Source organism: Sebastes umbrosus, chromosome 8, assembly GCF_015220745.1.
Source record: "Sebastes umbrosus isolate fSebUmb1 chromosome 8, fSebUmb1.pri, whole genome shotgun sequence".
NCBI lineage: Eukaryota > Metazoa > Chordata > Actinopteri > Perciformes > Sebastidae > Sebastes > Sebastes umbrosus.
The window spans coordinates 21374461-21402400 of NC_051276.1; the positions used below are offsets into that span (position 1 = coordinate 21374461).

The window sequence follows — 27940 nt, forward strand, 5'->3', positions numbered from 1 at the left end:
CACACAGAGAGCGCACATGACCAATGTTACACAGTTTCATAATATTTTATTTCTCAATGCAACAGATGATGTTAGGTGAATAATAACACATGACAAGGTGTCCCGATATAACAAAATAATGGATGATGTGGAGGCGATGTTTCCTCCATCAAGTCCATTATTTTTCTATAATTGGACATTTCAGAATGTGTTATTGAGCTTATACCATGGCCGCTTACCTAAGGTAGGGAGATTGCTAGTAACATAGCATGTAGCAGAAGTGTTTTGTTATGGTGGTCACCTGCAATCTGTAATACTGTACCTTGCACAATGATGTTTAACTGTTGACAGGAATTATATTTGAGTTGTCCTGATATAGGATTTTAACAGCCAGCCAGTCAGAAATGAACATTTTCCATAGCCATGGTATAACTTAGAACAATTGTGTGGATACAGAGTACAGGCTCAAAACAGAAAGTTAAAGGGTAATTTCTGTATTTTTCAACCTGGGCCCTATTTTCCCATGTTTTTGTTTCTAATTGGGGAGAACAATTTCTGAAATTGGTCCAGTATTGAGTGACAACGCTGTAACCGGCAGCTGCTCACAGGCTGCAATAAAGTGCTATTGGGGCAAGCTGGCACCGTCATTTACGTCCACTAAAAGTGCTAGTTTTTGCCATGACAAGCTCTGATTGTTATCATACGTGTCTGACATTATGGAAATAGTCATGCTCAAGGAGAGGTCTCAGTGGAAAAAACATGCACTTTTAGTGAACGTACCGTTACGTTGACGCTGCTCACTTGCCCTCACAGCTCATTTCGCTGCTGCTGGTTACAGCGTTATCCCTCAATACTGGACCAATTTCTAAAACTGTTGTCCCTATTAGTCATTTAGACACAAAAACATAATAGGATCCAGGTTGAAAAATATCTAAGTTACCCTTTAGGACTGAAAACAGACACCAGAGTTGAATATGTGAATGCACAGCCCTTTGGTTTAGCTTATATTACACTGACGAGTGTGTAATACACATGATAGTGAAGACGGCCTTGCCAGAATCATGACCTTATATTAAGTTAACTTTTGTATTTCGCTACAGATTCAGTGTATCATAAATAGATAACTTACCAGATAATATACCGTACAAAACTAGTTCATGCTGTCATTTTTTAACCACAGGCCACATACACTGTGTCCAAAGGAATGCATTTAAAACTTTAAGCATTGTCTTATTCAGAATACTTTGGTGTCAGCTAATATCTGTGAAGTGCTGAGCTGTAGCAGTCCATCTCCTGTCCACAGAGACAGTCACAGTGCTCCTGTCTAGACCAAATCAGCTGTTTTCTCTACAGTCAATCCAGTCACCTCTTTGAGGTTAGCTTCATTCAGCTACGTTTATCAGGGCCGGTGGTTGTACTCTTCAGTTTGTCCTCGCTGCTGTTTGGTTTCAGACTTTGCGGAAACGCCCGGGGAACATAGTTTGCTTCAGTAGCTTGACATTTTACCGCTCAGCCGTCCTTTTCCTGCAATGTGAAGCTGAAAATAGATGGAAAAAAAGACATGATTGAATCTCAAGTGATTAACATGTACCTAGTGTATTTTAAAAGTGGTATGAGATAGTATGTAATTAGTCTCTATTCTAAAGATAAAACAGACATTGCCCACAATGGCAGCATTCATCCGAGTATGTCACTCACATTCACTTCTTTCAATCCTATTTCTCCATTTAATTCTGAACAAATGTTCTATTTGTTGAGGGTTTTGTATAACCTTATACCAAGGTTAGCTAGCTCTCTCATTATAAACCTCATTATACCTTTGACTGAGATGTGACCCTTCGAACAAATGAGCTTTTCTTCTGTGTATTATGACTTGTTGGCTTATGCTGCTCACACCCTGTACGGCATACCAGTTTCTATCAGATAAGAAAGCTCCAAGACAACAACAACAGTTTGCTGTCTTACAGGTTATTTTCCTTTTTTTTTTTCTTGCTAATAAAGACATTGCAACGTTGCCCTCTTTCTTTTATGCTTTGTGAAACTCTTTGTGAAACCTTTTTTTCTCCAACAAGACTGGAATTCTGATGCTATCACCTCCACTGTAGGCTGTACATGTCTCCACAGGAAGAAATAAATTAGAACTGTAAGCTTCACCGAAACGTGAATGCATACGGGAAACAAATCTGCAGGAAACAGTTCACAGCGTGGCTTCACCAAAATTCCCATAGTGTTATGAAATCAAACCTTTTTTTTCAATATGTGAGAAGAATCACTGGAGTCTCTTCAGTGATTTTAAGTTGGTGCATTTGGACGATTTAATGGAAAAAGACTGCGGAAACAATATTATTATGTCCAGTTCCACATTCTGTTGAATCTCACATTCACACATGAGTTGATGGATTATTTTAAATCACAAACCACAGACATACAGTAGCGCGCACATTCTTAGTAGTCTCCATTTAAGTAAAAGGAGCTAAGCTCATCAAAGTTAAAGTCCATCCATCATCTGTGAAGCGTCTTTTCTGTCTTTAAATCTGCTGTTTAAAAGGGGGATGCAATTAGAAATCATTTAGTTGACATGATTTTTGAAATTTAAATAAATAACAGGAACACCTCTCTAATGCATTGCAATTCAACAGCATCACAAACTACAGCCTCCAAAGTGATATAAAGTAATTTTGTAATTAAAATGCATTTGTTTTAGCTGGTGTATCTAATTAACTGGCAACTGAACCAGTGACAGAATTCAGCTGCTGATGATTTTTCTTCTGAAAAGGTGTGTAAAGTTGGGCTGAACGTTAAACAAATGTATTTAATTACCAATATTGTGAATCTTTTACCACCCTAAATTTAATCTCAACACAATTTTCAATAAATAAATAGCCCTAATGACATAATTAAACTAAGAACAGCCTGCAACAACCAGTGACAGCTTACCAGATGTTTAACCAGCCAATCAGCCCCAAATCCAGAATTGTAAACTAGTCGTATGATAAAAATGTAAAAAGGCCAATACTTAAAGTTCCGTATCATTATGTAGATTTTAGATCAAATTGTACATCCATATTTCAAAGTGCTAGTTATTTTATAAAAGTTAAAGTACCTCTGAGTCATACAGTGAATCAATGTATTAGATGATGAGTTCCAGTTATTTAAATGGTTGCAATCATCCATTAGTGGTTAAATATCTATAGCATTAAAGTATTGATATCTTGAATTCTTCTGCTGTTACTGTCTTGACATATTATTGATTTTAGCTGCTGTTGTAGGGATACAGTAAAAAGAAAATCCAGTCAGGGTTTATTGCTCTGTCATCTGTCCAAACCGAGATAATTTAGAGTTCTACTGTAGTCAAGTGTTTGCTCAACTCCCGGATGCCTCCATTTAAAGACTGCTGTAGATGTGCGTAGAGTGATTGTTTCTGATATCAGCCAGGCTTGAAAGGGAGTGTTGGAGGTCTCTCACAGGTCACTGCCACCATGTTTTGCTTTATCCTGCTCCTTGTTTCATGCTCTCTTAGGCTTGATCTCGCTCTAAGCTAACTAAATGCACATTATGGAAGTTGGGTCGGAGGCCCCGTTGTGAGCATGCTGCAGAGAAAAGCTCAGAATTACACGGTTCACAGCACAGGGGGAAAAAAAGCATCAGTACTTTGAAACCACACAGATCTGCCACACATTAGCAGCTCGGTGTGAAAAGCTTGTCAATCACAGGCTCTGCTGCAAATGTCTGTCACCAGTCCAAATTCCTGTTTAACACATGATTTACCCTACATGATACTTTAGAAATAACTTAAATCACTTCCATATTTACTGCATGTTATATTTTCACACTCATATATTGCAATAACAAAGTGTCCTTTATTACGGCATTGGGAACTCTGGGAGGATTCAGTATGCTTGTGTGGGAAATACAATTACTTCTACATATTTAGCTGCTATAATGATAGTTTGTTCCAGTAACACACGGTCATTTATAAACCTGAGATGCCAGCATTGTAAACAACGTGTCCTTTTAGATTTGTTCTCATGAATATGTCTGAGATATTTACACGATCATTTGGAGTAATGAGCCACTTGTAGTGTCTTTACTGAGTCAGTATTTATACTGGAAATTATGAAATTCTCCACCTCCATCTCTCTGTGCTTTGTGTAATGTCTGGTGGTTATTTGTGCTTCTATTTTTTGGTTTGCCACAGTTGAACGTTCACAAGCTGAGAATAACAACATATTTATTTATTTTTTTATGTCGTGCAGATTTTTTTGTGAAGAAAAAGAGACAAAAGAGTCCATAAAATGTATTTGCACGGCTTGTTGTGACCCGTCAGCTGTTGCTTCAGAGCTAAATCTGGACAGATCAGCCTTGTCCCCGTGCCATCAGTGTCTGCTTTTCCCATCCGATCTTGTTCATGTTTATCCTTCTAAGATGGAAAGTATTTTAGTGTGCATTATGGCCATGCAAACCCATCTTTCGTTCAGTTTTTATCAGCAACATGTTTACAAGTCGTCTCCTCACGGCCATCTCTTGATACTTTAATCGTGATGCACCGGCACAGCTGGAGCACACAACATGTTTCCTGTAGAGTATGAGCTATAATAATGATATTGTTCCATGATCTCACGCAGGAATAATAGTCCTGTGTCTTTGCTCTAAACCGGTCTATTGGACTCTTCATTTAAGCTTCACATTCACATTGCAATTTAGTCCACAACCTAGTTGGCTGCTGCTCTTTGAAATAAAATGTCCTGCTCTCTGTTAGCTTAATTTTAGTGTTCTCAATCATGGATAAACTGTGCTAACAAAATCCCTCCGCTCATAACACACAGGGATGCCTTCCAAATACATGAAGATTTTGTCTTAAATGCCTCCAATACACGTATTAGGACTAATGCAGCAGCCGCATGTTTCACTTTAAGCAATATGAGGAGACCGCTTTTAATTCTGTGAGAAAAAAAAGTCACGTGGACTGGTCAACTTAGGACATTTGCCTCCACTGCCACTTTGATGACCAAAACCATCACGGATGATGAATTAAACAAGCTGTTATGAGGGGAATCTGAGAAAAATTGGACTTATCATATATCACATGGTGCATACGTGACAGAAGCTGGAGGCTGCTCTGGGTGTTGATAAGGGCAGCAGTGATATGCCTGCATGTATTTCCATGAAAACAAAGTAACTGGTGATAATGCAGTACAGTCACTCTTCCCTAGTAACCATTCATGTCAACAGTTTCCGCCTCGCTTTTTATCAGCCCTGCCACGGTGCATCAGCTCCTGGCTTAACTAAACCTGCTGTTGCATGTTGTCCCAGGGTTTAAAGGGAATAAGCTGCTCAATTGCTCTTTTGTGTCGCTGGTTGCGTAGATATAGAAGGTTGACTGAGGCCTAGCATGGCATTATTGGCACTCAATAACAAACCTCTTCAGCAGTCCAGACTCTACCTGGAACCGGTTGTCATATTCCTTCATTAAACCTGTCTCACGGCTGGTCTCACTTACGTTTGAAATCCAGCTCAAAGCGCTGGGTGAGTCCGCTGAGCCTTCCCCTTGGGGTGATTTACTACAGATTACACCAGGCTCCTTTTAAGGATGACTTTTATATGCTCCTAAATGTCTCCCGTTTTATATGTCTGTAAAATTCCACTGAGAGGATGTAAAGAGAAGAGAAAATCATACAAATATATATTTATAGTACAGAGTAAATATTTGAAATGAAACATCCCTCTGTTGTATTACTGGATTACTCTTGGGAGGGCTGCCGTGTAAGAGCTGCCCCACTTGTCAAATGAAACTGAATTATGAGTTGTGAATTCGAATTTTATGCTCTGAAATTGAAAGCACATTACTGAAATTGAATGGATGGATTTTAATCTCAATTTCAAACTCACAGAAGCCACAATTTGAATTTGTGACGACAAAACGTCACTTAAAACCTTCAATTGTGACACATGTTGGAGACCTCAATCAAACTTGGTGATTAATTATTAGTTATTATGATAAGTTATTATATTTTGAATTTTTTTTTTTACTAAATTCAAATTCAGAGCACAAAGTTCAATAATACAGCAAATATTGTAGATTAACATAAATGGCAATTCTTATGTCATAGATATCCAGAATTTACTTAATAGATAGAAAACTTTCTTTAACACCTTTCTAGGATCGTTCTAGAGTTATAGCATAACTCCTAATTATTACTACATATCTTCCTCTATTCTGTGACAGGCCCGCTGTCAACCTGGTGTGTCCCACCTAGCCCATTAAACCCGTGTTAACGAGCTGTTCTCATTGGCTGTCAGTCTTGTAAACAGCCTGTCCAGTTATGGGGGAAGTCTTGTGCGTTAGTGATAAAGATTTATCTGCAGCAAGGGGTGTTGGCCAGAACACACTGAGGCCCACTGACAGGCAGAGATACACGGTAATATTTGGAAATGTCCTCAAACGTCACATCGCCCAGTGGTTTTACAGAGTCACTTTACTGTCATCTTTGTCATTATGGCACACCGTTTTCAGATACCAGATAATAAAATTGACCAAAAATACTACATATACAGTATGGAGGTTTCTATAAAATGCAAATTGATTAATAATATTGTTAACTATTATTAATTAGTGTGCTAAAAACATACTACCCACCCAAACAGAGTACCAGCAATATCTTTACAACATTAACATCAGCAGGACTAAAAAAATGATTACAGGTAACATAGTGCAGTAACAGATACAGGTACAGACCTGAAACATCAATTTAATCATGCATGAAGTTTCACTTTTAGTTTTATAATATTGTAACAACCCAACAGCAACCAATGCTTAAAAAAATATTTATTTTTCTGCACTGTTCCACTCCAATTTATTTTTTTCCTGGAGCAGCACAGTGATGTATTAAAACATGTCCAAATATGGCTTTCTACTTTTAGGAAATGGGCAGTAAAGCTACAGTTTTCTATCAAACTCCAAATTTCAAAAATGTTATCTACATTCTTTGGACTCTTTTTGATATTGTATTTATTTTTATTTTCAAGATATATTTACAGTAAGTGTCTACGATGCCTAGTTAATGTCTTTACACTGTACATGTTGTATATATCATAGAAGTATATACAGTATGCACAATACCAAGAGGATGTGTAGATAAGTAGAGGTAAACCTTTACAAGCCAATAATGGATTATAATTTGGTAAAAGGCTAAATATATTTATAAGAAAAAAAAATTCAAACTTGTTTGAAATGTTTGAAACTTTAGATTCCCTGAAAATGAAAATGGCTTATTATTTTCCATTATCTTTTTTTTGTTTTTATTATTTTATTAGCAGCTAATATTGAAACAAGCACACGAGTACACAGACGTGTTTTTATCATCATCATTGTGCAACGCTTTACTAATCTGCAACAGGATGTCCAAAAGCAATAATGGATTCTTCGTGACATTGATTCTACATTGTAAGTCGTCACACCTCTGCTTCACTGAGCAAATGACCTGCTCACATGTCACATGGTAGACCTCTGATGTAACACTTAGCTTTACTAATGAGAAAAAAGGAAAAAACAATGGTGAATAAGAAAATAGATTTCAAACCAGTGGCCACGGTGACACAATCCCTGATTTACCTCCCTGTTCTCTCAGTTTCATAGAGATTTGAAAGTATTTATGTTTCTGTAGAAACATTTTAAAACATTCAAAAAAATAATGTGACTGTGTATGTAAAATAAGATAAGACGGGGGAACTTACAATTTGGTCTCAGGCTCTGATGAGTCACTGAACTGTGTGCTGCCGTTGGACTGCAGAGGATCAGGGAAAGCCTCCTCACTTTTGCTGCTTCCATGACTCTCACTGCCCTCAGTCTTACTGGTCGGAGACTTTTGGAAAGAGCCGGCTGTGCCCGACTCAGCCTGCGATAGAAAGCAGGAGCAACGAGTCCTCAGCTCTTTGTAGAACGTATTGAGCCGCTGGGTGGACAGCCACGGACAGCCCAGCAGGTTCTTGAACGCAGTGCGAAACTCAGGACTCCTGCAGTAGATGATGGGATTGAGGCCGGAGTTGATGTAACCCAGCCAGTTTAACAGTCGAAAGATCCTCTCTGAGGGAATGTCTCTTACAAATGCGTTGATGATGTTGGCGACGAAGAATGGCAGCCAGCACACGGTGAAGGTCCCCATGATGATCCCCAAAGTCTTGAGGGCCTTGTGCTCTTTGATGAGCACCAGCCGCGACGGCCTCCGCTTGACGCTCTTTCTCCGCGCTACACCGCTACAGCTGCTGGAGCCTGCACATGCCGTCGGCAGGACAATGTTGATGTGGGGGCCAACTTGCACCTGCGCTGTCGGGTACTCATTCTGGAAACGCATGCGGTTCTTATCTATGAGCTGGACCTGCCGCGTGGCTATTAGAAAAACTTTTGCATACACAAATATCATTATGAGCAGTGGAATGTAAAAGGACACTATAGAAGATACAATAGCGAAGGCCCTGTTGGTCACAAAGTCACAGCATGTCGGGTTATCGTAGCACTCCTTCGCTGCTTCATCATCATTATCACGCCAATACCCTTTCATTATTGGTACAAAGGAAATTAAAGCAGACACAACCCACACTAAGCAAACTATTATTCTGGCACGCCACTTATTGAGTAGAACCTTGTATCGGAGCGGCCTCGTGATGGCTATGTACCGATCCACTGCTATGACGCAGAGCGTCTCGATGCTCGCTGTCACACACAGGACATCCACAGAAGTCCAGAACTCACAGAACGTGTCGCTGAGCTGCCAGTTACCCGTCACCACGATAGTGGCCCCCAGAGGCACCACAAGGACCCCCATGATGAGGTCCGCGCACGCCAGTGACATAATGAAAATGTTTGTTGTCGTCTGAAGCTGTGAAGTACGAGCTCCAGCGATGATGACCAGCAGGTTTCCCACCACTATGGTCAATATGATGACGACCAGTAGGATGAGGCTCCAGGGTCCTTCCGCAGTGTGGTACGGCTCTGTTCTGTTGATCACATAGGATGCTGAAGTGCTCAGGTTAACATCCATTATATTAAGCTCAAGATGTGTTTTTTCACGTCAAAGTTAACAAAATGGAAGAATCCGCGCTTCTTAAAAGCATCATAAATCTGCTCACTAAATAATAGTCATTCTTTACTTTGCAGTTACTGCTTACATTTCACAGCCACAGAGTCTTGTCTGGCGTGTGTTCACAAGGCAGTAGTGGCTTCCCATGTTTCCAGACGTGATGACCAAGACGTGATTGTTAGTGGAAGGTCTACTGGTGTGGGCAGCAACAGCATGTTCTCCAAAAAGATGTATCCAAACTGTCCTCAAAGCTCAAACAATATTAGTTCACGGAGTTGCAGCACTTTCATGAACCCAGGAAACATTAACATGAAGTGGAAAAAAGTTTTTGAGAAGAAAATCCAGCTGTATCCATTTAAATATGTCCACTGGGATTGGAGGATAGTTTGCGGTGTTTTGCGCTGAATCTTGCATGAGCTACAGTTGGACTACTGGAGATCAAGCGACACTAACGCCGTTGCAAGAACCACCAGAGTGCACCAGAGCGGCTCCCACTCTTTCTTTTGCTCTCTCTCTCTCTCTATCTCACTCTCTCTCTCTCTCTCTCTCAGTGCAGGTTGCCCAAGATTGTATTGGCTCTAATCACACCCTGGCTGAAGGCAGAGGGGAGGAGTTGAAAAGTGTGCCGAAGAAGCCGTACAGGGCTCAGTACCCTAATAGAGCCACACACACATAGACGTACATATATTACTACAGGACAAGAACAATTTGCAAAATGTGTGTAACATGTGTCAAAGTTGCAAAATGATCTTTGTGACACACACTTTGTTTGAATTGTGTGTTTAAAAGTGACCATCAGCCTTATTCTTTAATGTCACTGATGTTGTGTTGAATGTAGCAGCTGCACTAAGCTTGTTAACCCATTAACTGTATCTATCACTTGACTGTGTCAACAATGTGACGGGCTTTTCCACTGCTGGCTTCTGTCCTGATGGTCAAATGATGCTGGATTGTGTCAAACACGCACTTCCAAGGCTCAACAACATGTTTTGTCATTCATTTGAGCACCAGCTTTGCAGTAAACATAAAAAATATTGGACTCTTTTGATTAAATTAAGCTGTTTAATTGTGATATTAGCTCATTATATCCACTTTAATACGGCAACTCCTGAAGGACTCTAAAGGCTTATTTGTAATACAGTTTGTGGTCAACTTTGCAAACCACAAGGCACGAGGCACCCCCAACTGTGGAGAACAGGAAATGAGTGCCCTCCCTTTGACTCAAAGCTGTAAAAGAAAATAATAGATGGCTATCTCGCTGTTACTCAAGCCGGTGCATTGAAGAAGAACAATCAGGGAAATGCCTTCCATGCGATTCACTTCAGATATCCAGCTGCGGTGCTCAGCTCTCTTGTCACAGAGCAGTTCCTTCTTTGGTCCGATCAGCTGTACAGCTGTGATTGCTCTGCGTTCATTCCCACCTTGCACTTTACTTCTACTTAATGAGAAGATAAACAAGAGAATATCTTTCATACCTTTCTACATACCTTTCATGAAGATTTTTGCCTTGAATATTCCAATGATTTTTGATATATTGATATTTCAACATTTCTTCTTCAAAACAGCGAGGATAAATATTTTTATATTAATGAATGTATCAATTGACACATTAGACACAACAGAGCAAGGCTAGCTGTTTCCAGTCTTGAAGATTTCCCCACTGTGGGACTAATAAAGGAATATCTTATCTTATATTATCTTATCTTAAGCTAACCAGCTGCTTGCTCCAGCTTCCTATTGAACACGGTGACTTTTTCTTTGTGATTTGTACTTTAGATATATATCATATTTGGGTAATTAAATGTACTGTGACAGACACACTGAACATTTCACAGACTTCTTCATATTATTGAACGTGAGTTGTTATGTCTACAGTAGCCTACTTAGGTAGAAAGCTGTCTGCATCTGTACTTATTTGTTGCCAATAAACGTCACTCCTAAAACAAACGGTCTTGAGAGAGAATGTAATAGATGTTTAATCAAATTGTGTTGTGGCATGCTTTTGTCTGCCAACATATACGCAAGGTCTCCCTTCCCTTTTGCCCCATTTAGATTTAAATGGCTTTTTATTTTTTTAGTCTGAGTCACTTTGTCCCTAATCTGACAGGAAGTTGTGGAATTGTGAGTACATTCACAAAAGGGAAAAATGGGCAAAAGCAAAACACTGGCGCTGATGACCAAGAGGCCCCTCTGCCCCCTCCCCTCTGTCACTGCTGTGGAGCTGACAGCTTGATAAATGCTCATTTGTCTTTGCGTGAGAAGATGCCTTTGGTGGACCGGGACCTGGTGCTAGTGTAGTCAAGCACGGCAGCTGGCACAAGAACTATTGTTGATAGTGGAATCGGGCGCAACATCTTTCTCACCATTACAGAGTAAATATTGCATAATAAGTCATTTGCAAGAATAACTTTATACATTTTTAGTTTGAGATTTCCCTTACATACATGTATGATGTAATTGACCAATTAAGGCCAAATGTGTGATGTCTGATCTGTTTAATCATGTGCATATCCTTCAGATTAACATAGTCCTCCTCACAGTGGCGGACTCAGGCTGCATGTGGTGGGGAACCAGCTCAAAGAAAGTTTTCTAGCATGTACTGTAGGGCAGCCTATATGGCACTGCATACTTTTTTCTCCATTTTAAGGCCACCCTAGAGGGCACTGCATCACATTTTTCTGCTGGAAGGGCACTTTTATCATGTTATCTCCACCGATAGGTCACCTAGAGGGCACTTTTATCATATTATCTCCACTGATAGGTAACTCTAGAGGGCACCTTATCACATTGTCTCCACTGATAAGTAACCCGAGAGGGTATTTTATCACATCTTCTCTACTGGAAGGGCACCCTAAGAGGGCACTTCATCATATCTTCTCTACTGGAAGGGCACCCTAAGAGGGCACTTCATTATATTTTCTCCACTGATAGGTCACCCTAGAAGGCACTTTATCATGTTTTTTTCCACTGGAATAGCACCCTAAAAGGGCACTTCATCATGTTTTATCTACTGGAAGGGCACCCTAGTGGTCACTTTATCATATTTTACCTACTGCAACGGTGCCCTAGAGGGCTCTTTATCATGTTTTATCTACCTTAGGGGCATCAAAGAGGGCCCTTGAGTCCACCACTGCCTCCTCACTAAAAATGTCTGCAACACCCTCACTTGTTCCCTGCTTTGTGTGAATTGAGTTGAAACTTTTGGAGATGTATTTGACAGCACCTGCATACTTCCTCTGGGGGAAAAAAAAAACGATTTGCAGTGTGCAGTACAGTCCGGGATTCGCTCAGTTCATGATGGCAGGCTGTAAATCACCAGAGCAGCCATAAAGCTTTAGAAAGCCTGTTTATTACACGCTCACTCCCCACATGCACTGCACCTTGGGAATGTTTCCCTCCTCTCCATGGAAACCTCAAAGGCGATATGTTCCAATCAGCTCGTATTCAAAAAACTTCTGGTATTTCTCTGTCAAGACTAACAGCATATAGGGAAGGCCTGATCCGTGGCAGCCATCTGGACTTTACAAGCTTACATTTCAATTCACAACGCAATCCATCTGGTCAGTGCCAACACTCCCATGCTAGGAAAAGTCCACGCAGTCACTCTCCCACTCATGCCAATGGAGAAAGCCTGAGGGTGTAAATCTTGCCGACATCAGTTTGCTCATATTCAGCAGGAATGATAACAGGCCATTTGTTAAACACAAGATGTGGATCTTTCAATTGAGTGGCTCCTCAAGGTGTTGTTTAGTTCTGCCGAAGTGCCGACCATTTATTTTCCGGGAGGAGACAAGAGAGACATTTAATGTCTTCAACCTGTCAAACAAAAGTAGAACAGGAGCCAGCGGTATGAGTGTGAACATGCAATACAAAAAGGGGTCAAGCTATTCCATTTACAAAAGAATCCACTTTTAATCCGACCGCACAATCTGTTCATGATCCTACATGTTTAAGGACTGTGATCGAAATCCAGATTAAATCTAATTATCATTTTAATATAATAATAAGCATAACATGTATTTTGACATATGTCAAGAATCTGAGGATAATGAATCGCGGAAATTTAATTTGACCAGAGAACATTTCTTCGTTGTGTGCATCCTGTGGGAGTCAAAGCTCAAAAGCAGTTGTCCGGCCAGCAGATATATAGTATGAGATCATGTGCTGAGGTGAGAGGAGGGTGGTTTAGAGGCCGAGCTGTTCAGCCTTCCACAACTATCATGTCGTGGGTAAATCGCACTCATTATGCTCTGAGTGGAACCACATGCTGAGATTTAATTGAGTCTCTTCTGGGGGCTGTATACAGGGAATGTCCCTCCATGCACTCTCAGGAGAGACTTCCAAGACCAATGTGAGGCTATTTTTGGGGCCATCTTAAGTATTTCATTTCAAAAACCACTCTGAATGCATACCAATGCTTCCAGTCACAGGCTCATGCTCGTACAATGAATGAAAATGTATTGATTTCTGAGCAATACTGACAGCCCCTTTTGCATAATCCACATCTCAAAGAACAAATGTCTCCTGCTTGTCTTTATAATATGCCTTTGTGATTACATTTAATAGCAAAATTTGCATCCACCTCATTGGCATGTTTCATCAAAATGTATTTATTGTACACCTTCAGTGATACAATGCTCAGTATTTTGTGAAGGTATAGTTTGACATTTTGGGAAATACGCTCATCTGCTTTTTGGTGGTGAGGAAGATAAGAAGATTGTTCTCATTTCTCCTCCAGAAAGCAAATAAGCTTATTTACCCAAATGTTGAATTATTCCATTAATGATATTTTCTTTGTTTTTCTAATTTTTATCCCAGTCAAGTATGATGGAGCCCAGAGTGCGCTACTTGCATAATTATAGACTTTCACCACGTTTAATGATTCTGAGCTCTGATTGGCCAGACTCCTGGCTAAGAAGAGATGTATTTAGATCAGTCACAAAATGGAAGCTGTAAATGTCAAAGCCGGCAAGACAAGTTAGTAAATGGGATAACAAAAAGTTATTTTTCAAAGTAATTTTCCTTTTCCATTTTAAAATTAAACTAACAATGTACTTAAGAGATTTTTTTTACTTTAAGTTTTATAATGCATCATTTTAATAATTAATTACTTATTTTATAAAAAAAAATTTCACTGGTCAATTCACTAATTGATTATAATGAAATAAAAGTCTATAATTCTGGTTGTGCACTGTGCATCCATCTGTTCATTTTTAAAATTCCTGTTCAGGGCCGTAGCAGATCCCAGAGAAAAGATTATTCTGATGTGTGGTTTATTTTTTTAACATAGTTGCAGTGGCTGCTCCGTCAGCAATTTGCTGTTTGCAGGGACATTTGTTTGTGCATGTACTGTACACATCACAACATATGATGATGTGTGTCATACATGTGTATGTGGAGGAGGTTGGTGCCTTTATGTTACTTCAGTACTGTCTACTAAGTGAAATCCTCCACCATAATGTCTCTCCATAACGTCTCTCCTATAGGCAGCCTGTTAATTAAATGTCCATTCTTTAACACGTAGGATGCGTTGCTTGTGTTTTCTTTGGGAGTGCTCACAGGCCACAACCTAATGACCAATAGTTACCTTGTGTGCAAAACAGGACACATGCAACAGGCAGCAGGCCAGTCGATGGATGGAGTATGTTGTTCGGCTAGTTTTGAAAGCAAAGCGCTGTCACGACACATTACGAATGATATCCGTGCTGGCGTTTCCATTTGGTAAACACTGAAACAAAAATAAATATGGCCTGCTTTGTCTTGCTACTTGTGATATTCACATCTACTATCAGGTTGTAAATCTGCGAGACTGTTGGCGATGGTCATTACAACATGCTATTAAAAATCCATACTGACATTAAGGTCTGCCATGATTGCTTAAAGGCAAACAGTAAATTAGAGTCAGACACTGGCTTTATATCTTAATAAAACAAGAGCATTGCTCCTGATCATGCTCTGCATCAGTGTCAGAGTGAGGAAGGCAGGAGTGCAGGGTGCTGGCGCCAGAGACCGAGACACACAGACAGAGAGAGGAGGGCTCTGGTTCAGCTCTTATCTGGTCCTGTGGGGATCAATGACTACTGCTAGGGTCAGCAGCATGTTGGTCCTCTGCAGCCGCTGGGAGTTTAGTTGACATTAATCACCATAATTGTTCATTACCACCTGTGATCTCACTGAATTATTGATGGCAATCCCGGCGAGATCCGCCAGTAGGTGTCAGGTAAACATGCCAGATAAAGATTAGCCGCATGGGAAGTCTTGATAACCGGAGTTGTGACTCTTCAGTCCAAAAGAAGAATGTGAGGCAAAACACCAGACAGTCAATTGAGCGTAGGGAAGTAAAATACGGGCACAACAACAGCACAGAGCAAATATGGGTAAAAGTGTGTGTACTTTTTAAGGCCCAATTGACATGTTTAATACATTTCCCACCTCATTAAACATTTGCAAAGCTTTTGTATAGACCTGCATTTTTTTCATCATTGTGAACCTCCTCCTCTCCCACATTGCTATGTTTTACCACACTTTGCAGTATATAGTATCCTCATGTGTGTGCTGAATGCAAGATACAATATAGGGAATGATTTTAAACCCCCAGGGCCATCCTAGCTTGTATTTCCAACATATTCCACAGTCAGCATCCATCCGTTATCTATACCCGGAGTTAGGGAATACCGACGCTGAGTCTATCCTCTTAGCACATATTGGGCAAAAAGCTATTCACACTCATGGCCAATTTTAAGTTTCCAATTCACCTGTCATGTAAACTGTGGTAGGAAACCCAGGAGAGGATTTTCTGCACAAAGGCACCATGATTTGAGCAGTCTTTGAATCAAATTCATTCAATTCAATTTATTTTTATGTAGCGTCAAATCATAACAGATGTTATCTCAAGACGCTTTTTATATAGAGTAGGTCTACACCGTACTCTATAATTTAGAGACCCAACAAGAGATCCCCCCCTTGAGTATGCATTCTTATGCAACAGTGGCAAGAAAAACTCCCCTTTGACAGGTATAAACCTTGGGCAGAACCTGGCTCTAGGTGTGCGGCCATCTGCCTCGACCGGTTAGCACTGTTGCCTCTTGCTGTGAGGCAACAGTGCTAACCACTGACCCCCCTTATAGTCGACACATACTGTATGTATATTTATAAAGCCATCAATTGTTTACATTCTGTTTTCTGTTCTTTTTTATTTGCTTATTTTTACTCAAATTATACAATATACTATAATGTATACACATCTTTTCATTTGAATCATTACTGTGGCTGCTAATCCCCTGATTTCTCCCATATTGATAACTTTGGTATTTTCTGACAGACAACAAGGGATTAATAGACCGAGAAGAGAACAATGTTAATTTAAACACCACAGTTGCACATTCGTGAAATGTGGTCCCTGAGACTTGAGAACACACTTTAATAGTTGTTGAATGAGCGCAGAGCAATTTGTTTGTTAAACTGGAACAGGTTTGAACAGACTCAACATTATGAACATCATGTTCAAGATGGTAAGATACGGGTAGTTCTAGTAATCACCTTGTTATCCAGTCATCCCTACCCTCCAAATGATCGCAATCTAAAGATACAAGAGATTTCATGTTGTGGCACCATGTGGAATTGAAAACAGTCGATTTATACCACATTTGTATATTCATGTGTTTAAATTGTTCCAAGCTAATACCTTTGTGTCTATCCACAGTGGTCATTTTGCACAGCAAACTCCCGTCGCCCTGCTCTAATATTCCAAACATTAGTGAAAAATGAGACACTGTGCAGACATTACCTGGAGTGACGTGCTGCCATGCTCCAATACACAGTGTGTACAGTCATACATTTTCCAGACTATAATGTCACAGCCCAGCGCAGTGACTGAGCAGTTTGGGCCTTGCTTAATAAACAAGGTGTACCACCCATTTTCTCTGGCTGCATGGAGTCCACTGTATAATAATTAAGACACAAGAAGCCCGTCAATCAGTCTTAAGATGTTTTTTTTTTTGTAATAAGGACATAAACAGTCCTTATTTGGACTCACAGAACCCCTTTTGACTGGCCTAACCAAATGTTTCCACACACTTGTCATGTACGTTTGCAAGCACAGTGCCTCTAGCCACAGTGTTTCAAGGCAGGTCATTGTATCTTGCTTTGCACCACACCACCCACATTAAGTGGCCTCATTATAGACCAAGTCATTTATTGTATTTTAAGGGTCAGCTCTCTGAATGATTCTTGGAGAAAGCTGTTTTTCATGCAGCTGCGGTCTATCTTTAACCAGGACTTCTCTACAATTAATACGTGGAGATTCGCCTCATAGAACAGATGAAACAAGCACACACCCATGTATGCTGCATTCACTCGCACTACTACACGTACATCTTTGTTCAGTAAAAATAGTGTGCCTTGACTAACCTTAGGCTGAACCCTCATCTCTTAACCTTAATGCTTATGCTAACCCAGTCCCCTATGTACTACATCCCAACACCCACGCATAAGCACTTGCATACATCTATACAAAAGCTACAGTATATGAATTAAATATGTACATATTACTCTCACGGGGGGAAACCCATATATGCTGGGAATGACCTCCATGGAAAGTAGCAGAGTAGCAGATAATCTCAGGAGAGCTGGGACAAACCTATGCAAGTCAATGATGTGTATCTTTTATCTGTAGTATATAAAGTATGTGCGTCATGTGTTCCCATGGAATAAGTCATTATACAGTTTGTCAGTAATATACTATACATTTATTTTCTCCAATTGAAACCCCACAACAGTTTTTTTAAATTTTCCATAGAGTTGAATCCAAATGTCTTTAAATTTAAGATTAGAAGCTGAACAAAGATAAAATGCACACAGATTAACTAGATTTGTTTTTGTTTGCTTGTTTTTAGAAACAGGGATTAATACTATACCTCATTGCAACATACCCATTCTGATACACAGCTTTTCATGGTCAATTCAGTCAAGTCAATTCAATTAAGTTCAATTAAGTTAGATTAAATTAAATTAAATTAAAAATCAAATCAAAGTCTATACATTTTATTTAGATTAAATACATTTGAAAATTAAATAAAATCAAATGAATTTAAATACATTTTTAAAATGAGATCAAAGAGAATATATCAGTTTAAGTAAAAATAAATTACATCAATTAAATCAAACTAATTAAAATAATAATTGATTCATAATTTAATTATAAACAATATAATTACTTTAAATAATTAAAGTTAATTCATTGTAAAAAATAAAAAATAAAATAAATTAAGTCAAATTAATGTAAAAACATTTAGTGAATTTAATTTTAAAGATTAGGTCAAATTAATTTAAGAAATGTATTTATATTGTGAGACACATTAACTGCAGCGTTGTAAGCAGGTCAGTGACTTAGCAGCTCTGGACTGCCTCTAACTGCCCCTAACATCTCTTAGACTTGGAAGCTACTTTTAGTGCTAAAATGTTTTGTAAATTAGTCTTAGATCCAAATAATCCTTAGGAATTAGGACCAACACACCCCTTCTTTTAGGGGTTCCTCCTGACTCAGCTAGTTAGCAGGTATTACTTAATTTAATGAATAAATCGATGGAAGTAAACCAACATTAATGTGGCCTGCAACTTATCACATCACATTTTTGACGAGTTGCAGGTGACAGTGTACCGGGGAATAATGAACAAGGCTGTGTGAACATTTTGACATGTTCAGTTGAGCAGTGCATACTGTTGCCAACTCGCCATTTTGCCAGTGAGAAGCGGCCAAATTCAATCTCATCTGGTGTACGCTACACCAGCCTCGTCTTTCTGCACACTGACAATATGATCGGTTATGTTAACATAAGAAGAAAATGTATTTAATATCAAGATGACAGTTTAAAAAACAAGCCAATAGAAGTGGTCTTGGTCTCCATGTACCCCTGTGCCGTGTTGATTGTTTTGAAAATATAGCTACCAGGTTGATAAGATTTGTGCCAAGGCTTTTTTAATGAAAGGGAAAAAAATGAGATAAAAATGACTATGATTTTCTGTCAGATGCTACCAGGCAACATTAGAGAAAGGCAAGTCAGACATGATAACCAAACATAAATAATACCTGTCAAGCAATAACACAGAACCTATTGCTATAAGAAAAGGCAATGATGCACCTTGATCAATAGAAATCTGGTTTCATTTTCAATGTCATGTATAGTATTGAGGAATCTTACAATGGCTTGGTTACATAATATTTACTGTAACTAGTGCCTAATGGGTCTCTGTTGTGAACCCATAACATAACTCTCAAGTCAATTACAAGCCACTGATCTCAGATGGGAGGGGTGGGTGGAGGAGGGTCAGAGCACTGGGCTAGGAGGAAATCTGTCTAATAGTTGAAGAATGGCTGGGTCATGTATTGTAAGGGACTGTATGAAAATGAGTATGGAAGGGGGAGATTTATGTGCTTTTCCTTTTTGCTAAAGGGATGGTAGACTGATTTTTTTTCTCATCCTGGATTTATATCATATTTCAGCTTTCCCTTGTAAGATTGATTTTATTTTTTAATCGAACCAAAAACCTTTTATGTTTGCCGCGGTTAATAACACTCGTCTTTGGCCTTATGCAGCGGAAAATAGTCTCTGTATTAGGGCTTTGTTTTTCTCACCAAAACCAGCAACTTAATTTGATTTTTTTTTAATTAATTAGATTTAACTTAGTTTTTAAAATTAATTTGATTTAACTTTTTTTAATTTAATTTTTTTAAATAAGTTGATTTAACTTGTTTTATTTAATTGTTGAAAGTCATTTGATTTAATTTTTGTATTTTAAAACTTGACTTGATTTTTAAAATTAATTTGATTTACTTAAAAATAATTTGATTTGATTTAATTTTTTAACTCTGCATGTCTATGCCTTTCTCCTCACATCGCGGATGTCAGCATTTATTTAGCATACATTCTGTTTCAATCTGTAATTAAATACACAGACCATAGAATAATAGGAAATAAGAAAATGGAGGCCATGCATTATTAAGCCTATAGCATCTGCAGAATCTATCTTAAATGGAATTTGTTCATCCATCATGGCGTCATGATTATGGCCAAAATGATATTCACGATTATTTTTATCAGTATTTTGATCATGATTATTAATCACCATTATTCGTTCATTGTAGGGGCAAAATATTTTTACTTTTTTTTACTTTCACATTTAAATAAACAGACTTCACTTCCATGTTGTGCTTCATTCCTGCTAATGTAATCTTTGCATCAAAATAAGACTTAATCATCAATCTTATTCATTTTTTTCACCCTATAATTGCTCCTATACCCTCTGCATATCACTGCCTCATCAAACAATACAAGCTTAAAGCCTGTTATAATCAGCAACGCTGAGAACCTTTTGACATGGTTCCATGCTCAAGTCTTGGGCTCTTGAGATAAGGATGGATAAATTAAACTCGTAGATGTGTTAAAGCAGCTATAATCAATATTTTTTATATTAAAATTGGCATCCATGACTACTTGTATGTGAAAGGGCTGGTACTGATGGTCCCGCAGAGAATTATCACCCAACTTTGCCGTTCCCCTCAGCTCCACGAAGCGTTCAATGAAAGAGAGTAAGGGGTCAAGCTAATTTCCATTGGTGCCCACTAGTGTGACTGCACCTTTAAGACTGTGTTAGCGGGCTCAGCCCCTGGCGCCATGTAAAGCATATTGTAATAAGGCTTAACATGCTGATTGAAGATAAAGCTGAGAAAAGGAAATGTAGAGGAAGGGGAACTGGGTTGTGTAATCTAGTACTGAATGATCCCTCATTGAGAAGGACAACATGCTGTAGTGTTATGACTTTATTTTTTGGGATTATGTTTCTTGAAATAAAATCATGGTCTGTGTTATTACTTTTGGAAAGCTTCATGACAGTATCTCTAATTGGTGATCCCAGGGGGCTTTAGTGGGGGGAAGACAGCATCTGCCTTCCTTTGTTCCTAAATTCCTGTGTTGCACGCAAGTCCCTTGACATGCTCACCTCCTCAATGCCAGTCAGACTAAGATTAGAAGGACACACCTCGACACTGCTTTCTTATGCAACGTTTCCTGCAAGAATCTTGACCGGCCAGTTTATGCTTGAATTGCACTGGGGAGACGGAGCAAGCAGAAAGGATAGATATGAATGTCAGAACGCGTAGGTGGAGGAGAAGATAGGTAGGAGAGGGTTTTAGTCTTGTGGTCGAGACAGCAGAGGGACACGAATGGCATGAAAACACGAGAGCGCGCCATGCGATAGCATCTCTTCAGCCGGCTTCCTTTTGCTTTGGAACATTGCTGGCATTGCTAATGGTATATGTAGGCAGTCGACGAGCTTAGACCTGTTCCTCTGACTTTTAAAATAGAACAGCCCGGTCCCTGACTGTGTTTGGTTCTTCCTCTGCGGCAAAGCCAGTTGAGTGCCAGCCCAAAAATGCAAACAGGACATCTCATTGCTTAGGGGAAACCAATTCTCATTATGTGGGGGGAAAAAACAACAACACGCCTGGAGAAACATGTTATCCCAAAGTCATTAGAGATACTGCCTTGTCACTGAGCCAGACTGTAGTTTATGCTGCTGTTTTTTATAGAGAAATTGGCATAAAATGCTCAACCTTTGCTTTGTGCACTACATGGAACAACGTCCACACCATTAGACACCTCACTAAAACCAGACAATGTAGCACAGTGTCAGACGGATTTTATATTTCATCTACGTGGATATGCACCTTCTTTCTCTTTGGAAATTTGCTGCATAAATTTACGAGGCAAAGTGTTTGTGCGGCTCATGTTTGATGCAAGTGGTGTCGACAAGGTCAGCCAAAAGGTAGAGAAGTGGGAAATGGAACCACGATAGCACAATGTTGATTACATTTTTGGACAGTGGGACGGATTTTAATGGAATTACATGTCATTGAGACTTTGATTGTTCCTGTAATTGCCATCTTATCAGCAGCAGGCTAATGGCAGTGTGATCAGGTGGGCAGGACCACCTCCTGTGTGTTTCTCTGTGGCTGCTGTAGAAACACATCAGATATTAATGTGTGATACCGGGTGAAGCAGAGATAGAAATCTGATCTCTCAAAATGTTCTTTGGAAATGACAACCCAGGGCCATTTGATAAATGTGCCCAGGGACTAAGATTTGAATGAGACTTCAGTCACACAAATGAGGACTTAATTTGAGTCTTTATTTGGACTTGAGTGCTCTGAGACTTGAGGTTTTGACCTTAAAAATTAATAAAGACCACCATGCAGGTCTTGCATCATAATGGGGTCAGGCCTATGGTCCCTCATGAACTTTTTGTACATCCCAAATTAGCTCCTATGTTCCTTCAACCCCATGTTCCCTCATCATCATCCCTGGCTCATGTTATGCTCTATAACCTTTTGAGATATTGTGCTAACAATATCCAATAGCTGACAGTATGACATGTACTCACTGCCTTCGTTGGTTGGGTTTGGTAGGTTTTGGCATGAGGAGTGAAATTGGTTAGGGTTAGGGTAAAAATATTACAGTAAGCCAATCAGAGGCAGAGTAGGTCGGATCATTCCTTCGCCATAGTAGGAAAGAAATGCGATTAGGAAGTATTTTCAGAGCAATGGGCGTTTGTTTTCAGGATAACAGGCTGTTGGACAAATGGGTTTTTGGTTTATTAGGGTTTTGGAATAATGGACCGTCAGAACAATGGCATGGCACCGGTGGAGGTACTGATCTGACAGAACATAGGGTTGAGGGAACATAAGACTCGCTCCAATAGTAACACACTTAGCATATTTTGCATCATAAAGACTCAGCTATGTAAAAAGAAAAAATGAAAGAAAGAAAAGACACAATCATCTGCATCTGGAACAGTTAAGTTTCGGGCCTCAAAACCAAAACAATGAGCTCAAAGATGCTAAAACACTCTGTAAAGCTTAGGGTGTTCCTGTAGGTTTGTTTACTTTGCGCAACCCCTTTCACATACTCACAGTAATTTCAACCATTGTTTAGATAAAAAAAAATATAAAAACATCTTTAAAGACTTTCTGACTTGTAATATGCTTGTAAAGACTTAGAACTTATTAGCTGTCTCCGTATCTTCAGACTTTATTTGCCCTCAAAGACTACTCTGCATGAGCCACAACTTAAATAGGATGTTAGGCTCCTGTTACAGTATGCAGCAAGAAATTAATCTTTAGAGCAGTTTTCTGTGCAGAGTTTCCACCCAACCAACAACTTCAATCCTTCATGAATGCGTTTCTCTGCCCTTCAGTCTGTCAGCTGCAGAAATCTCCACCTCCCATTGCTGCTGCAGCAGCCTGGTGCCGGCAGATTAGACCTGGAGTTAGCAGAAGAATTGTCCCCTTTTGAACTTATTTTAATGGCACTAAATAGCAGCGCCAGGCTAAATGGGCACCTAATAGCCAAGGGGAAGTTGTTTGCTGAGATATGGAAGCAATTGCCTTCTCTCGATGTGACTCTTTGTATGTATCTTAAGCTTATCAGCTCTGTCAACAGTGTTATATTTAAATGATCTGTTGCTCTTGTGCTACACATATTGGACTGAGGTAAGAAATAAATTCTGTGTTTTCCATGTTTACGCCTCCAGCAGTTTCTCCATATTCTTGTGATTGAGCCTCAAGTCCCGTTTTCCTCGATTTTCTGTTGTCGTTTTTGTTGCATGCCATGAGAAAATAGTTTTGGTTGTAGAATGGCTTTCCAAGGACAGACCCAGGTTCAATGAACCTAATTAGTGTTACAAAAGAAATGGGAACAGTGTTTCAATGACTACCTAGAGTTGAAGTGAATTGCCACTTGGATCTTTATCCATTGCTTTCCCACGGCTACGTCATTCACTTTAAGTTGGAATGATAATAAGTACACAATAAGATTATAATAATAATAATTTTGCTATAGATCTGCTGTTTTTCCAAATCATTGCCCCTGAGTCCTGAGCATGCACAAACCATTTTGTAATGATGGTTTATCCTCAGTGTGTCTATAGGGACTGTGAGGTGAAGAATGCAACAAGCTAAAGTGAAAAGATTTGTTCATAGACCATTTTTTTTTCAGGTTAAGCTCAGTAACTAATCTTGAAATTGTGTGATTTTTGCAAAGAGGACCTTCCCACCAAAAGACAGAGGCACATATACTGCCAAGAGACCCTGTAGTTTAAATCAAATAAAGTTATCTGATTATCCTGTCTGTTGGCCACTTTGAGTGGATGAGAAAGCTTGTTTTTGTGAGAGTGCACTGAAAGAGATGAGTTCTGCTGGAGTTAACAACACCAATAAAAAGTACATTAAATATGCTTCAGTGATTTCTCATGCAGTTTTGGATCACCCACTCTTCTTATTGCATAAAGAAAGTTAATGCAGGCATCTACAGCGAGCCATGGGAACCAGAGAGAGCTGTTCTTTCTTTTTCAGTCTCCGAATTGGACTGGATTAGAGTGAGCTCATGGTCTTTAAGTCTGCAAGTGAATTGGTCATACTGTATAGCAGTAAAGTCAAAAGGTTTTGCAAGGACAATTTCATACTGTATTTCCGAGGTAGATTTTACATAGCAAATTAAACATTTTCCTTCCATCCCTCTTTTGTCTCACTCTGCTGTTCTCACGCTTTCTGTCACAGACTGTCCTCTAATTGAATTCCTCCTTTATCTGAGAGTGAAATCACGCTTGATGCTTCCTTCTTGAGTTAGAGCTTCCTGGGTTGCTGCCTGTGTGGTTGTCTCCAGTATTCCCTTATTCCCCCCCACCATGATGGATCCCTGATGCTAGGAGGGCAGGTCCAACATTACGCCACAGACGATTTGATGCTTTAGAGGTAGGCTGGGTGTTACTGAATACAACAGGGTCCAACGGTTTGGTGTTTTTGTATTGTTGCAGGCTGTTCTCGTACACCATTCGTATATATACCTACGAAAAGAAATGCACTGTAATTCGTATATATCCCACGGAATCAATTCATATGTAATCCACGTAATCGCGAACCAGGAAGTATGAAGAGCGACGAACGCGTAGGGAGGAGGTTAGGGTGTATGGGTGGGTCAAAAAACACTGGACTTAGACCGTTGTTTGAACCCTGTGTAAGTCATGTAACATCCACACTTATATTATGCCACTAGTTGCCTTAATGTAACCAAGTATTTCAAGTGTAGTTATTTTAACCCGAAACCACGATTTCTTCCTAAACCTAACCAAGTCAATCTTTTCCTGAACCTAACCAAGTTGTTTCCTGGGAAGACGAAAGTTTATTTTGAAAAGACTGTAAGCATGTAAGGAGCGTAAATTGACACGTGTTGCTGGACATTCATAGGAAAACACACGAAAAAAGAGAAATAACTATTCGTAAGATATCATATGAACCGTTGTTGGTAACATGTAGTTGAATTGGCCCATGTTGTATTGTCTGACTGCGTAAGATTCTGACCTCACCTTGAGCAGATGGGGCAACTCACAGCCTGATGTCGCCCCATGACCTGCAGAGGTCACACTGCAGTGACAGTGTGACCTCTGTTACTGCAGAGGTCACACTGTCTCCATCCCCATTTTATCACCCATCACCAACAGAGCTGCTCTGCATGTGAAAACAATTAAATATGGTGTGTTATTAAGTCGTTTAAAGGTGCAGTGTGTGGGTTTTGCCGGCATCTAGCGGTGAGGTGGCAGATTTCAACCAACTGAAACTGAAAACACGAGGGGCCCTCTCTAGAGCCAGTGTTTAGTTTGTCTGTTGTGGGCTACTGTAGAAACATGGCGGCTGGCTCCGTGAAGAGGACCCGCTCCATATGTTGATATAAACGGCTTATTCTAAGGTAACAAAAACACAATGATTATATACACTGAAGAAACATACTTTGAATATTATATTCCATTTCTGCCAATAGATCCCCCTAAATGTTACACACTGTTCCTGTAATGAATACCACATACTACTCAGAAATGCTGCTCCGGCTATTATTGTAGACACTACACTGCTGTATGACAGTGTATCAAACTGTTAATTCATAACAGGTGCACACTCTCATGCTTGTCATTGACAATTTCCAGAACCGCTGTGAATCAAGTTTCCCCCGCTGAGCTTTTTTTAACCCTCGCTGCGATCGTGGCACAAAGGAAATTTCCAGCACCGCATGTCGCCGTGTTGAATGAACGGTGTTGCCGTGTGTGTGCTGTGTAAACTCAACCTCCATCTGTGGTTCAGGTAGAGCGCAGATGGCGAGATTGCAACTGACCACGCTTTGACCCTAAAGCCTTCCAACCAACAGCATCAACTCAACTGCAGGGGGAAAAAAAAATTTCACTGTGCATGAAAGCCACATTCAACAAAAGAGACTGACTTGTTTTGTAACCCTTTTCTTGGCCATCCTGGTGTAGATGAGTGATGATCCTGGCAATCTGTTCCGCCTGTGAATCCGATTCCGAGGCAGCTCTGAACACTCTGACGGGACGTCATAACATTATGAGGACTGATTTTACAAAAGTGACTCAAGGCCTTGTATACATTGTGCAAACTTCTTACATGATGTCAGCTTATCTAACAACATTAATGTTAACTTTAGCTGCAAACATTTTTATGTCTGAGTGAGCATAAATAGCAAGTCTTTGATCAGGCGATAGAATATCCGCTGTAAAAAAAAGAAGAAGAAAAACAGCTGTAGTTGTTAGTGTGTGGTCTGAGCCTCTCTCTTTTCCCAAACACTGTATTGTGTTTGCCCTCTCTGCGTTGTCTCCCCCGGGCTTTAGGGAGTGACCTGGGTCTGTGGGATGGTATGCCGCTTTAGTCAGGCGCCGTTTGTAATTCCAGACACATTACATCAGATGATCAGATTCCTTCAGGCTTTCATTCCAGATCAGATAAACCTGCATTTCACCTTACACCTTCTGCCCTAAGCCTCACATCCACCTGCAGCCGGTTTGTTTTCCAACTCGAAGGAACGTAATGAGTCAGCATCAGTGAGACTGTGAGCTGATTGGACATCACGACATACCAGAGCGCTGCGTCCTTATCGGCACATAAATTATGCTGCTTCAGAAATATGATGAAAATCTGATGTTTGTGATTAAGCAGTGCGAGGAGTAGGCCTCAGCACAGCTGGCCCAGATGGATTTCAAGGGGAGCAGATCGGTTTTTAGACTTGTGTAATACGCTTCACCGCGATAGTGGCTGCAAAGCACAGAGGCTTGTTTTGGTGAATTTAGTCTATAATGGCTGAACAAACAGTGCTGCATTCGCGCGGCTAGCATTATCAGCAATCCAGGAGATAACACAAGCCTGTTTTTACTGGAGGACACAACGGGAAGCAAGGACTCAGGATGGGGATAGTGGGGGTGAAGGGTGGGGGGGTACATTTTGAACTTGGACATGTCTGGGTTTCTTTACGCCAGCATGATTAATCTCACACATACACTGAGAGTCATGGCCAAAGGGAGTTTGTGGGAACTTTGCTCAGACCAAATGGGACTCCCCAGTACAATTATCCTCTTCAAAGGCTAGTTCCCTTGAGACACAAGGTATATATATATATATTCTAAATAGGAAAACAAGAGATTGTTGCATAAATGTATATATTTATTTGTAGTGCCTCTAGGGGTTATTTTAGGCCAAGCAATGCAGTTAACAGTTGCTTGTGAATTGGCACATTTACATTCCAGTCTTGTTCTCAGGCACTCATGCTGGGTTTCGACATCGCCAGTCTCTGGGTCAGTCCTGCGGGTGAAATCATAACTACTGAGCTGGCATGTCAACTGATCCATCTCCATGGCAACTAAGCAAACCTCATCTGAAGCTCGGGGGGGGGGGGGGAAGCCACTTAGGCCCTCTCTACATGTATACAGATATTTTTAAAAACGGATATTTTCCTCTACATTTTGGCCTCGTCCACATGCACACAGAGTTTTGG

General features: G+C 39.9%; 1 protein-coding gene and 1 long non-coding RNA gene across 2 annotated transcripts in view; one reads left to right on the plus strand and one right to left on the minus strand.

Annotated features, from left to right (window-relative positions):
- LOC119493413 overlaps positions 1-27940 on the plus strand; it is a 51060-nt gene that overhangs the window by 19188 nt on the left and 3932 nt on the right. The gene's annotated exons all lie outside the window — the stretch shown is intronic.
- On the minus strand, positions 1152-9574 carry adrb3a (adrenoceptor beta 3a). Its single transcript, XM_037778664.1, has 2 exons — positions 7714-9574; positions 1152-1516 (listed from the first exon to the last, which is right to left on the minus strand). The coding sequence occupies exons 1-2, from the start codon at positions 9015-9017 to the stop codon at positions 1489-1491; spliced, it is 1332 nt and encodes a 443-aa protein (XP_037634592.1). The 5' UTR covers positions 9018-9574; the 3' UTR covers positions 1152-1488.

Bases quoted from the DNA above. Each gene is read 5' to 3' on its own strand.
- adrb3a (XM_037778664.1), bottom strand. From the start codon at position 9,017: ATGGATGTTAACCTGAGCACTTCAGCATCCTATGTGATCAACAGAACA. The intron at 1,517-7,713 runs GTAAGTTCCCCC...ATCTATTTTCAG, and splicing joins TCAGAGCCTGAGACCAAATT to CTTCACATTGCAGGAAAAGG.